This window comes from Hydra vulgaris, chromosome 06 (genome assembly GCF_038396675.1).
Source record: "Hydra vulgaris chromosome 06, alternate assembly HydraT2T_AEP".
NCBI classification, from domain to species: domain Eukaryota; kingdom Metazoa; phylum Cnidaria; class Hydrozoa; order Anthoathecata; family Hydridae; genus Hydra; species Hydra vulgaris.
In genome coordinates this window covers 16,564,975-16,579,529 of record NC_088925.1, presented here as the reverse complement: position 1 = coordinate 16,579,529, position 14,555 = coordinate 16,564,975, and the positions used below count along the sequence as shown (strand labels likewise).

The window sequence follows — 14,555 nt, the reverse complement described above, 5'->3', positions numbered from 1 at the left end:
CTTAACTAAAAAAAAATTGATTCAAAATTTAAAATTTTTTTGGCTCAGAGTTTATAGTTATGATGTAACCATAATATATTAATATATTATGGTTGTTATACTACCATTATTTTATTTTTATATTTTTTTATTTAGCTCAGAAATTATGGTCAAGATAATGGTTGAAATAAAATATGAGATTATGGCTAAGATAATGGTTGAAATAAGATATGAGATTATGGTTAAGATAATGGTTGAAATAAGTTAAGAAATTATGGTTAAGATAATGGTAAAATAAAATATGAGATTATGGTTAAGATTACGGTTGAAATAAGATATGAGATTATGGTTAAGATAATGGTTGAAATAAGTTAAGAAATTATGGTTAAGATAATGGTTAAAATAAAATATGAGATTATGGTTAAGATTATGGTTGAAATAAGATATGAGATTATGGTTAAGATAATGGTTGAAATAAGTTAAGAAATTATGGTCAAGATAATGGTTAAAATAAAATATGAGATTATGGTTAAGATTATGGTTGAAATAAGATATGAGATTATGGTTAAGATAATGGTTGAAAAAATTTTGGCCTGGAATGGCCTTTTTATAGTACCTTCGTAGGAATATCCTGGAATGCCCTTTTTATACTACTAACGACCCTAATTTAGTATATTATATATAAAAAAACTTTAATTAATAAAATTAAAAAAAAAATGATGGTGGAAAAAGCCATCTCAACTCACTTTATCAAAAAAGATTTATTTTGAAAAATTTATTTTTATTTTGCAAATTATATTTGGCACTAGCTAAAGAAGTGTTATATCGAAATTTGACATCGCGACATGTTTTCATTAATTCATGTTGCTTCTATATTATATAGGAAACCTTTGTTAGTAAGATTTTCATTTTAGTTTCTTTTTACTAAATTAACAACATTTTGAAGGAAAATAAAAAAAAAATAAACTTTATAATATCATATATATATATTTGATTACCTTAGGGTTGATATAATAATATATTTTATAATTGTATAAAATTTAAATGAAAAAAAAAGTTATTTTCTAGTGAATCTACGATTTTTACTTTAATCAAAGTTTTATCTATTTAAATATCAAGAAGGCTTAAAAGAATAAAAAATTAAACAAATATCAAACTGGGTTTTAAACCATTACTTAGATTTTATAATGAGACGTTAAAATTCATATTTATAAATTTTTTGCATTGAAATAATACCTTAACACTGCTTATATATAATTGTTTTTAAAGTTATGTATCCAAATATTTATTTATATTCATTTAAACTCTATATTTAAAATTATTTAAATAACAATGGCATATGGAACAGTCTATCATTTGTTATGTTCTTATTTGTTAAGCTGTAAAATGTCTGAAGATTTCTTAAAATAAAAGGTAGTAACGCAAAATATGTACGCAATTTTATATAAGTAAACAGATTTAAGCAGTTTAGGAGGTGAAGCAGAATCAGGGAATCAATCATATATATATATATATATATATATATATATATATATATATATATATATATATATATATATATATATATATATATATATATATATATATATATATGTATATATATATATATATATATATATATATATATATATATATATATATATATATTAACAATTAATTTTTTTCATTTTTTACACATTTTTAGAATGTTTTTAAAAATATTACTAATTTTAGTAAGTATTTTAGTTTAATTAAATATCTTAATCAACCATAAATATCTGATATCAATTAAAGTTATAACAGATGGGTTAATTCTTTTATCGATCAATTTAACGAATTTAATTTCAATGGTTGAGCGTTTGATATTTTAACTAAAGTCAATTTGAAATTGATTTTGTTGGATTATTTGTGATGGTTTTGTTGGTTATTTTTATCTGGCATTTATAATTCCTCATATATATTTTTTAAACTAGACTCTTTTTAAAAAGATTTTAAAATAAAATTTTAAATAAGTTTAATTATATAAAACAGAAATAAATACTTCTTTCTATATTTAATCTTTCTATCTTTCTTATAAAACTTCTTTTTATATTTAATCTTTCTATATTTAATTATAACAGTGCAAAGTATAAAAGTAATATAGCTACATATTTAAATAACCGACAGACTTAAATTTCTTGGGTCATTCATTTTCAAAAAATTTCCTAAAATATTGTTTTACTTGAACCTGCAAATAAAATAAAACCTTATTTTATTGGGCTATGAAAATGATTCAATATTAACTCCTCATACTTCAATAGCGTGGACAAAATAGCATTGAAAATGTTTTAGGATACAACTTTAATTGTTGCATTTCAATTGAATTTTTTTGCTATATAATATATATATATATATATATATGTATATATATATATATATATATATATATATATATATATATATATATATGTATATACATATATATACATACAAATATATATGTATATATACATATATATATGTATATATATATATATATATATATATATATATATATATATATATATATATATATATGTTTATATAGTGATATATATGTTTATAATATATATATCACTATATAAACATATATAAATATATATATATATATATATTATATATATATATATATATGTTTATATAGTGATATATATGTTTATAATATATATATCACTATATAAACATATATAAATATATATATATATATATATATGTTTATATATGTTTATATAGTGATATATATGTTTATGACATATATATCACTATATAAACATATATAAACATATATATATATATATATATATATATATATATATATATATATATATATATATATATGTTTATATAGTGATATACATGTTTATATAGTGATATATATATATATATATATATATATATATATATATATATATATATATATATATATATATATATACATACATATATATATATATATATATATATATATATATATATATATATATATATATATATATATATATATATATATATATATATATATATATATATATATATATATATATATATATGTTTATATAGTGATGGCTCTAGGGGGATGGGTTATTTCATCCCCCTCCCCACCAGAATCTGGAAGAAAAATCTTATAGCATTTATTCTATGATACTTATTATTATTTTAATTTTTTGAAGGTAAACATGAGTAACATGAGTAACAGGTATGTTGTTCAAGAAACCCCAAAGTTTGACAATTTTACAAACAACTCAACAATTTTTTTTCTTGAAACTTCTACGATTTCGTTGAATACCGAAAATTGCAAAATGGTTATCTCCCTAAAAACAATTTTTTATTCCTTATTAATGATACTTATTTTATTGGCAAGTGTAATTGGTAACGTAGTTGTTGTGATTGCTATCTTAATATCAAAAGGGTTACGAAGAAAAACAACCATGAACTTTGTCATCAGTTTAGGTAAAAAAATTTACTAAGAGTATTTTACTCATTTTAAACACTTTTTAAGAATAATTGTTTATAATTTCGAAACCGACAAAAAAAAAAAGTGATCCCAACATAAATATTGAATGTGAGCCATATGTGTAATTAAATGGTAGCCTCACTCGATTTATGGTATGGCGTAAATGTGGGCTTTGTGTGGTTATGGTTCTTAAACCATTTAGATGGTATTAGGGCAATAATACTTATATCAGTTAAGCATTATAAATACCGTAACCATATATGGCTCACATGCACGCCATCCCCAAATCAAGTTTGACCATTGGATGTTGCTTGTATCAAACTTTTTTGTCGGGATATGATAAAGTTAAAACTTTTTAATATCATTAATATAATTAAAACAGTATTTTATATATTTATTTGTCATGCAATATTGTATTATCTACTCATTTTTGTGTTTTGATTAAAATATTATAACTACTTTGAAATAAGTATTTAGAAAAAAATTTAAATAAAAATATTAAAAATAATTAAGCAATTTAACATTATAAATAATATATAAATAATAAATAAAAAAAAATAAAAAAAAATGTAAATAGTTATAACATTATAGTGTACAAAATAAATAAAAGTTCTGTTTTGAAAAGTGATTAGACTTAAACGTTTAAAATTATTATTTTAACATTTTATTACTAAGAAAGAATTCAAACATTGTTTACTTGCAAATTATTGGATCACTTTGTTCATCTAGGTATTAAATGAAAGATTATATGTATTAAATGTAGGACCGAATCTAAATAATTTATAAAAGTTTTTACAAGAATAAAATCTCCCCAAAACTCATCTGTTTAAGCTTAATAATTGATCAGGTTGCGTTTATATGGTTGTTTTATTCATCTGTTCATAGTAAACTTAGTAAAATGACTTCAACTTTTAACTTCAATAAATTTTTCTAATATTCGGCGCCTATTTAGGATATGGCGCCTATAATGTTCAACAGACTCTTTAGTAATTATCTGCCCCAAAATGAAATTGGTGTAGACTATACGAGCTTAGTTTATTTAATCAATTTAAGTAACTAATGGGGTTCAGCACCACAAATTTAAATTAATTATACTAAACAACGCTAAATGGAGTTTGTTAAGCAATGCAAGCTACTGAGTACTTCTAAAAAACAGTTACTGAAATCAATTTTGGTGATTGTTAAGTTGCTTCCAGAAGTTCTTCCGGTCTTAACAAAGACCACCGCGAAATAGCATTTAACTAGGAAGCTCACGCCTCACTCCTTACCTTATTGGACTGGAGCCGGTGTTGAACCTCGAACCTCTTGGTTCTGAGCCAGAACTCTATACACTGCTGCACAGATTATATTATTGTTTAAAGTTCTAAATGCTGAATTTTAAATCTGTATTAAATTTGTATTTCACTTTTGAGTGGTTTGGAAGTTTGGTCCAGAAAAAGTTTCTTTAATTACCAATACCAGAGTTTGCATATGTCCTGATTTTAGGTAGGAGAGCGCAACGAATGTTTTTATTTTTTTCATAGGCTATTGTCGGTGAAACACAGATACGCCTCCCCCTTCCTTTAAGATCTCTTCGGGACGGTTCTGAATATATTTTTATTAAATAACTAGTAAATCCAGGGCCCCCCGTGATAAACAAGTTTTTAGCAATTATTTACATATATAAACTCTCTTTAATTTGAGAAGTGAATTAAAGCCAGGGAAGTATGTATATATGTATATATATATATATATATATAAATATATATAAATATATATAAATATATATATATGTATATATATATATATATATATATATATATATATATATATATATATATATATATATATATATATATATATATATATATATATATATATATATATATATATATATATATATATATATATATATATTTAAAGAGAGAAAGAAAGAGCAACCAACCATTGTCACAGTGGAGCCACTTGCAGGCAACCATTGTCACAGTGCACAACACTTGCAGCCAACCTCCAATCATTATCACATCGTCGTAATGTTGCTCCTCTTTCTCTTTTCTACAAATACTATAATGGGCACTGCTCTAAAGAGCTAGTGTCTCTTGTGCCATCTACTAAAATTCATTCTCGTGTTACTCGTCATTCAATTAAATCTCATCCTTTTTCTGTGACTGTTCCTAAATGCTCCAAAAACGCTTATTCGTCTAGTTTTTTTCCTCGAACATTAGTTCTTTGGAATTTGCTTCCTTCATCTTGCTTTCCTGATTCATATAATTTGCAATCCTTTAAGTCGTCTGTCAACCGTTATCTTGCTCTATAATCTTCATCTTTTCTCTTCCAATAACTTCCAACTTTAATTAGTGGTTGCTTGCAGCCTTGTTGGAAGCGAAGATGTTTAAAAAAAAAAAAGAGAGAGAGAGAGAAAGAGAAAGCCGTCCGTGGTTAAGTTAAGGAGCAAATTCGATATTAATATGGCTGCTAACAACAGCGGAGTACCCATTTTTAGCAAACATGTGCAAATTTAAATTTTATTCATTTGAAAAGAATAGTAAAGATTGGAAAGCCAAAGAAATATATATATTATGCGTACTGGATAATTTTTAAATTCAAGGGCAAATATTAGATTTTTCATTTTTAAGTTCAAAGCCGTACAACTTGTATTTAGCAACGATTTACATTTATAAATTTTATCTAAAATCATTATATAAAAACTGTTTAAACAATTTATTTATAATTAAAATAAATAATATTCGTACAAAACTAAATAGTTATTTAATTCATTACATATTTGTAATTAAATAAATAGTTGTTTAACTAATTTTTAATCGCCTGAACTGATATTAAAATGTTTCACCTGATGATCACGTGTAAACTAAATGATTTACTAAACTAAATTACTTAAAGCGCGTATTTTTATTACTCTAATTAACAGCTTATGCGTTATGGAATCAGGGAATCAGTAACTTGGGTAATTATATATTAGATTATTTCTAAATCAGCTTTATATTGGTATATTTCAAGTTTTAAGATAATATTTCCTCAGTAAAGAATTTACAAATTAAAAAGTTCTTTAATAGGTGCTCCATCATTAAAGCAATTGCCCAGAGTTGTTACTTTTTTCAATAAAAACTTTTTCTTCGTATTAAAGATTTTTAAATGATCATCTTTCTACAGAGCAAGATAAACGTAAAATAAATTATGTTACAAAGAAATCTTACCTTTGAAATTAAGTTTCTAATATGTGTGATTGCAAAGAATTGTATGTTTGCGTTTACGTAAGTTTCATGAACTAGTTTCATGAACTAGTTTCATGAACTAGTTTCATGAACTAGTTTCATGAACTAGTTTCATGAACTAGTTTCATGAACTAGTTTCATGAACTAGTTTCATGAACTAGTTTCATGAACTAGTTTCATGAACTAGTTTCATGAACTAGTTTCATGAACTAGTTTCATGAACTAGTTTCATGAACTAGTTTCATGAACTAGTTTCATGAACTAGTTTCATGAACTAGTTTCATGAACTAGTTTCATGAACTAGTTTCATGAACTAGTTTCATGAACTAGTTTCATGAACTAGTTTCATGAACTAGTTTCATGAACTAGTTTCATGAACTAGTTTCATGAACTAGTTTCATGAACTAGTTTCATGAACTAGTTTCATGAACTAGTTTCATGAACTAGTTTCATGAACTAGTTTCATGAACTAGTTTCATGAACTAGTTTCATGAACTAGTTTCATGAACTAGTTTCATGAACTAGTTTCATGAACTAGTTTCATGAACTAGTTTCATGAACTAGTTTCATGAACTAGTTTCATGAACTAGTTTCATGAACTAGTTTCATGAACTAGTTTCATGAACTAGTTTCATGAACTAGTTTCATGAACTAGTTTCATGAACTAGTTTCATGAACTAGTTTCATGAACTAGTTTCATGAACTAGTTTCATGAACTAGTTTCATGAACTAGTTTCATGAACTAGTTTCATGAACTAGTTTCATGAACTAGTTTCATGAACTAGTTTCATGAACTAGTTTCATGAACTAGTTTCATGAACTAGTTTCATGAACTAGTTTCATGAACTAGTTTCATGAACTAGTTTCATGAACTAGTTTCATGAACTAGTTTCATGAACTAGTTTCATGAACTAGTTTCATGAACTAGTTTCATGAACTAGTTTCATGAACAAAAGGTACAGATTAGCAGGTTTGCGTTTTCGTATTTTTGTAGAAGCTATATTGTACTTTCTTAAGTTTGACTGTTCATTTATTACAGATAATTCAGTTAACAATATACGGTATTTAAAATAATTTTTAATTAACATAGACGCTACTTGCATTAGGGTTAAAATAAATCGAACTTATACGGTAGTTTGCATTTATATATTAGCTTGTAAAAATGTTTAGCGTGCTTTTGCTTAATTCCCTATAATAAAATTTGCATTATGTCAAATGTAACTAGATTGCATTTGCCCAGGTAAATTGTTAACTAAAAAAGCGTTGTTTTTATGAAATTACAGTTTTACTGGTGGGTTTTAATTATATTGACAATAAGTTAAATACCTCACACTATAAAACATGACTAAAATTTGACTAATTTTCAGAACGTCAGTTCGAAAGTTTGTACAATTTTTGAACTAAGAAGGTTAAGCTCTCCTTTTTATATTTTTGCTACTATATTGAAAAAAGGAGTCTCCAATGGTTAGCAAGTATTTTTTTTAAACCTAAAAAGAAGTACAATTACCAAAAGTTTTATTTTTTAATGTTGTTATTTTAGACCCTTTGGTAAACAGGTAAAATAAACTCAGTTAATTAACTGAGTGTATTTAAATAAATGACGGCTAAATTTAATGTTATCTTGCAAATTTTATATTAAATTAATTGAATCTATTCAATTTTATATGGTTTAATTTTTGTATCATTTTTTATCAAATTTAGTATCAAATGTGCACTTATAAGTGCACAGTTGATATTGAATTAAAAAAAATTAAAAACCTTTTTTTTATTTTCAAAAAGACTTGAGATTTATTCTCTAGTGATGTAGAGGCGAAGGATTTGTTTTGTAAGCGAGTAAAGTAAAAGTAGATAAATAAGCAAGTAAAATTTAATAAAGATAAGAGTCTGAAAATAAAGAGTTACTACACAGAAAAATAAATAAAAATTGAACTATATTTACTTTTTGTTCATACTGACTTTTGTTCATATTGACTAACTTTCAACTTTTTTTAAGACAATACTTTTTAAATATCAAGTCTTTTGTTTTACTATAAATTGATTAAACAAGCAGTTTTGCCTTTTTATAATTTATTTTGAATCCTTTATTTTTATCCTTTTTTTTCCTTCTATTTTTATTTATAGCATTTTCAGATCTCCTGTTATCATGTTTTAAAATTCCGATAATTATACTGACAATTTTTAAAAATATGGATTTTTGTCAGAGTCTTGCAGCATGTTATTTATTTATTATTACCGATGTTGTTGGAAATGTTGCGAGTATATTAAATCTGCTGTTAATAGCTATTGATAGGTAAATTTTATTCGTTTTAATTGCAAAATATCTTTTATTTATTTTAAATTCTCAATATTTAGATTAATGATGGCAATCTTCGGTAAACTAGTATAATAGTGTTAATTGCATATAAACTAGGTTAATACCAGGACACTGGTAACTATTTTGTTAAAATTCACGACTTTTATTGTTTAGATTTATTGCAGTTTCATTTCCGTTTCGATATTCTGATTGCATAACGTTGAAGCGTACAAAAATTCTATCAACTGGAATATGGTTGTTTGCATTTTTCTGGAGCGCCGCTGGTTTGTTTAAATGGGACAATGTCAAAAAGCAAGCTACTACAATAGACAGAGGTGTTTGTAAAAATACTAATGTTGTCTATTACGCCGTTTCATTTTATGGCATTTACATCTCTGCATTAATAATTATGACATTTATTTATCTGAAAATCCTCCACGTTGCCAAGTGCCATATCGATGCGATAGACGCTGTAACACCTGCTCAACACAAACCTCATTCAGCAAGTATTAAAGAACAGCTACTAAAAGATAAGCGTAAAAAGAGATTAAGTCGCGAACTAAAACTGACCAAATCATTTGGAATTGCGTATCTTGCTTTTTTAGCTTGTTGGCTTCCATCTTGTATTATCAACATCATCATTAAAATTGATCAAGACTACTTTCAAAATTTAAAACGCTCTCACCCAACATTATTTGACTTTTTATACTATTTTTCAATAATTATATTGCCCTCAATGAATACCATGCTTAACCCTATCATATATAGCTTTTATAATCAGCATTTTTTAAGAGCTTTTAAAGATGTGGTTAACAAGTTCATATTGAAAAGAAACACAATTGCTGAAAGAAAATCAACGAAAGTTACCTCAGTTAACGTTTATAATTTCAACCACATACATCACAAAAAAACTTTTTAAAATCATAAATAACTATCATTATACTTTAACTTGTATACAGATAAAAAAAAGGGAATTTTTTCTTATAATAAATAACGTGCCTTATGTGTTTAATAATAAAATTTAAAGATGCTTCCGTTTTGGGTCGAACTTAGTTAATCCTTTTTTTTGGCTGAGTTGTCGAATGGCAATTTTGACATAAACAGAAAATCTATAACGACGGAAAAATTTAAATTTTGATTGTTAAAATGGCATTTTAAGAGCATCAGTACTTGTTAAAACAAAAACCAGATTGAAACTCTTTTGCACATAAGTATAATATGATATTATACTTCGGGTGACTGAGAGGGTTTGCATGAATTATTGTACCCGAAAAGTTATTCCAGATTTAAAATTTTTTTTTTTTTTGATATTTAGTGTTTTACAAAATATTTTATAGGTAATCTTAAGTATTTGATAAACACAAACAAAATTCAAGTTAAAATCTCAAGTTGTCATATCTTGACTTATAGCGATTATTTAAAAAATTGAAAACAAAAATGAAAACATAGCAAAAATAAAATGATCAAAAAGCACAATAAAACGAAAAATCAAAAATAATATTGAATTATATTGAAATATCAAGAACAGTCATTGTTATCAAAAATAATAATTTGGATACTTTTTTCTGAGGCAATTGTTTTTGAGGCATTTTTCTGAGGCATTGTTTTCTTATACCAACAGTATAAGAAAACATTCTTGCTGAAAAAGATTAAAGGACAAACAGCACTAGATTCCCCCTTAAACTTTTGTCATTTTAAAACAACAGCATTCAACTTCATTTTTTTAAATCAAGTTTTTTTTATTACTTTTTGATGATTCCTTTAAATTCTTATTTTTATTATTATCTTCATAAGCTTCAACTGAGTTAATAGGCCGGGTGAATAAAAATGAGCAATTGCTTTTATAAGTTATTGGTCAGTTTTACGTGAATAAAAACTTTAACAATTTTGGTTAAGTTTTTATTCAAGTAAAGCTGAGCAATTACTGAGTAAATTGCTTAACTTTACTAGAATAAAAATTTGAGGAAAACTCCTGAAGTTTTTATTCACGTAAAGCTGACCAATTACTGAGTAAAAGCAATTGCTCATTTTTATTCTTCCGGCCTAATTACTACACTACTTCAAAGACACACCTCAGGTGGCAATTGATTTTAAAAGTTACGTTCTGAACCTTTTTTAAATGGTTTTAAAACGTCATTTAAACATTTAAAACTTTAAAAAAAAATTTAAAAATTTTAAAAAATAATAGAATAGTTTAAAAAACGTTTAAAAGACGTTCATAACATAACTTTTGCCTGTTTTCATAACATAACAAATGCCTGTTTGGACATTTCTCTGCAGAACAAAGTTTGTCAATAATATAAAGTATATAACGTTCAACAGCACCATAACAAGTAAGCTGTTTGTTTATTTGTCTGAGTAATGTTTGTAAACTCTAAAAACTACAATAGCCCGGTAAAGACGTAGCAGATACAACTTGTGAATGTCCATGGTCAAAACAAGGCAGATTATGAAAGGAAAATACGGAACAAACTTTATTTTATTGTAACTAGGCACTTAACTATGGACTCTGATGCTTTCTATGAGTGTTTTAAATAAATTTTTTAAAAACTTTCAACGTTTATTGCATGAAAGTAGACATGATCAAGGCGAAATTTCACTAACAAAAAAAAAATGCATAAACGCATAAAAGTCTTTAGGCTTATAAAACTTGCGGCTACTACAAGCCTAATCTCTTTGCGTATCAATTGCATCTTACTCAACGCCGTTAATGCATGTACTGGAAAATACACAAACTTTGCGTTTTTATAAAAAGGTTATGTTTCACTGCATTTTTTTAGCCCGAATAATTTTTATTTTTATTTTTTATTTTCCTCCTAGCGCTTTTGTTTGTCTAAAATTAAACAGAGTTAAATTTTTTTTAAATTACTTAAGTTAAGATATAAAATTTTGCTTTATAGTTGATGAACCATATTTTGGTATAAAATGGTGCTGCTCTCAATGAAGATAAAACATTAAATTGAGAAAACAACTTTTTCAAACAAGTTTTAAGTTATATTTTTAATTTCTAACCAGTCATATGTCTGCAAACATATTAAAGGTCGAAAAAAATTAGTTATTTCAAGTTTAAAATCTGTTTTTTCCATTTTATATGAAAATTTTTATTAATATGAGTGTGAAGAACACACAAATTGACATACGACTAGTTAGACTTTTAAAGTTAAACCTTTTAAGGTTTATTTAAATGTCTAAGCTCAAAATTTAAACATTAATGTGATGTGAACCACCCCTATTTTATAATGCCGTAAAACTATTTAACTAAAATTCCGGTCTTTAAATTACCATAGATTAATATATATATTTTATTTAAATATATATATATTTTTTAATTTTTTTTGTAGAAAATATGTATACATTTTTTCTTACTCCATTGCAAAAGATATGTTGAGTTTTAAACAATATATATAGATATTGTTTAAACTTAACACATCTTTTAAAACTTAACATATATTGTTTATAAACAAATTTGAAAACCGAAAAAAAATATGTTTGTTATCACCGAGAACAAACAAGACAAAAAGTTTGAGAACTTGCATTAACGGCGTTGAGTATAGTTTGTTCGGTTCACATGCATGATTTGGTAAATGAATAAACAAAGCACATTTTTTACATTTAAAAAAATTTATTTATGATACTATTTATTCATTGATACGATCTTATTCTTTATATTTTTTTAAATCTCTATTTGATTCTTTGTATATACGGGAGAGTTGGGAGAAATGGGATATTAAAATAATCTTTTAGAAAAATATTTATATCTTTTTTACATAATGTATGAACTAAACTAAAAAAAAACAACATCATTTGACAAAATTGTCAAATTGACAGCAGGTTTTAACAAAGTGTAACTTTTTGATATTAGAGGAACCGTACTATTGAGGTATTATGGACAAGTGTGGGTAAAGTGGAGCAATCTACCAATAATCAGCATATTAACAAAAATTATTAATTAAAAAGTTTAAAATTGTAAATCACGTAATCTTTAACAAAATTTTCCAGAGTTTTTCCGCTACATAATTACTCAAAAGTGATCTAGAAAAAGTTATCGAAAAATGGGTCAAATGTTACAAAAAATGAATTGATTTGGATATTGAGACTTAACTGAGTAAAATAGAGACTTAATATAATATTATTTATTTTTGTGTTTAACCAGCTAATGAACGCAAAATGGGAAAACGGGGTGGGGGGAGGTGGGGGTAGATGAAGATGAGCGTTGGGGGCGCCTTTTGGATTTTTTATATATAATACTTTTGGGCATTGTCCAAACAAAACTTATTATGTTCATGCTTAAGTCAAGATATAATTAATTATAACAGTTTTGCAAAAAAATTGCGGTAATCGAAAATACCCCAGAAAGTTTGTTGCCACCCCAAATATGAGGGCAATAAGTTCAAAAAAAAAGTTTACTTACTACACGAAATTTAAATTCATTGACAGTTTTTTCTTTCATCAAATAATCTTTTGTTCTTTGAAAGTTATTATCATGCAAAGTTTACCACCCGTTTATTTTGGGGAGGTTTGGGTAGGAGGGTGAAATTTTATACAGTTATATCTTTAACTTTAACAGATTATTAGTTGAGAATTAAAATCTTCCTTAAAGATCTTTAGATCACTCATCATGTTAGGTGTGACATAAAAAATCGGTGAACATTGCATCGAAGAAATGTCCGTGATGTAAAGATTTTCCCGACAATCATTTAAAGGACTAAATTATAGTTGATCAAGTCATATTATGTCATGAAAGGTAATCTTTAATAGGATATAAACTAAGAACTTTTTTATAAAATTTCTCCAAAATTTCTTAATTTTTAATTTGAGTCACTTGACACTCCATACCCCAACTACTAATTAGTATTAATTCATCAAAGTCTTTTTATCATCCAAATGTTTTAAAATTTCCTTTACCATTAGTTTAACAAGCGTCTTGTATGTGTGATCTATAAGGTCCTATACTTTGACATTTGTTTGATAATACGTTGACATCAGGTCAACGTTTTTAACAACAGATTTCGCTGTTTGAGCCTTGGTGTTAGAAGCTCAGCATTCGATTTGATAAGACCTTGGTCTCTGAGAAATGTTGGCTTTGCGGTACTGACGTGACAGACAAATAAATGTCTGGTTAAATCATTTGTGACGTATTTGTGCCCGATCCACATTTTCTGGAATCAACAATTCAGAAGTACTTGTTGTTCAAGTAAAATTTTACAAATTAAAGTACATCTAAACATTACAAAAATTATTCAACTTCCATGCAAAAGTTCTCTAACAAAACGATTTGCTATATTATGTTTTAAAGGTCTCACGCATTTTAAGACCTGTTTTTACGAAATATTATTTAAAATTTTACACACGTAGAAAAACGTATCTGCTTGATGCAAGCAACCTCTTAATGTCATTTAAACAAATAATTGCTTTTTAATTGCAATTCATCTATTAAGCTGACGTAGGTGTATTTATAATGCATTGTTTCCAGTTTAGGATGTCAAATGCTGAATGTTCTTGACTCATTGCATGGGTTTTGCTTATGTCTCAGTTCTTATGACCAGGCAACTCATTCTATTATCTCCTAATGAGGGTACAGCTTTAAAACTCAGTTTAATGGTTCTGAGGCTAGCTGGTA

At 25.7% G+C, this 14,555-nt stretch overlaps 1 protein-coding gene across 1 annotated transcript; it reads left to right on the top strand.

Annotated features, from left to right (window-relative positions):
- The first annotated feature begins 3,149 nt into the window (after nt 1–3,149).
- Nucleotides 3,150–9,961, top strand: LOC105844048 (tyramine receptor 1). Its single transcript, XM_065799372.1, has 3 exons — nt 3,150–3,426; nt 8,764–8,932; nt 9,110–9,961. The coding sequence occupies exons 1-3, from the start codon at nt 3,153–3,155 to the stop codon at nt 9,852–9,854; spliced, it is 1,188 nt and encodes a 395-aa protein (XP_065655444.1). The 5' UTR covers nt 3,150–3,152; the 3' UTR covers nt 9,855–9,961.
- Nucleotides 9,962–14,555: the final 4,594 nt, after the last annotated feature.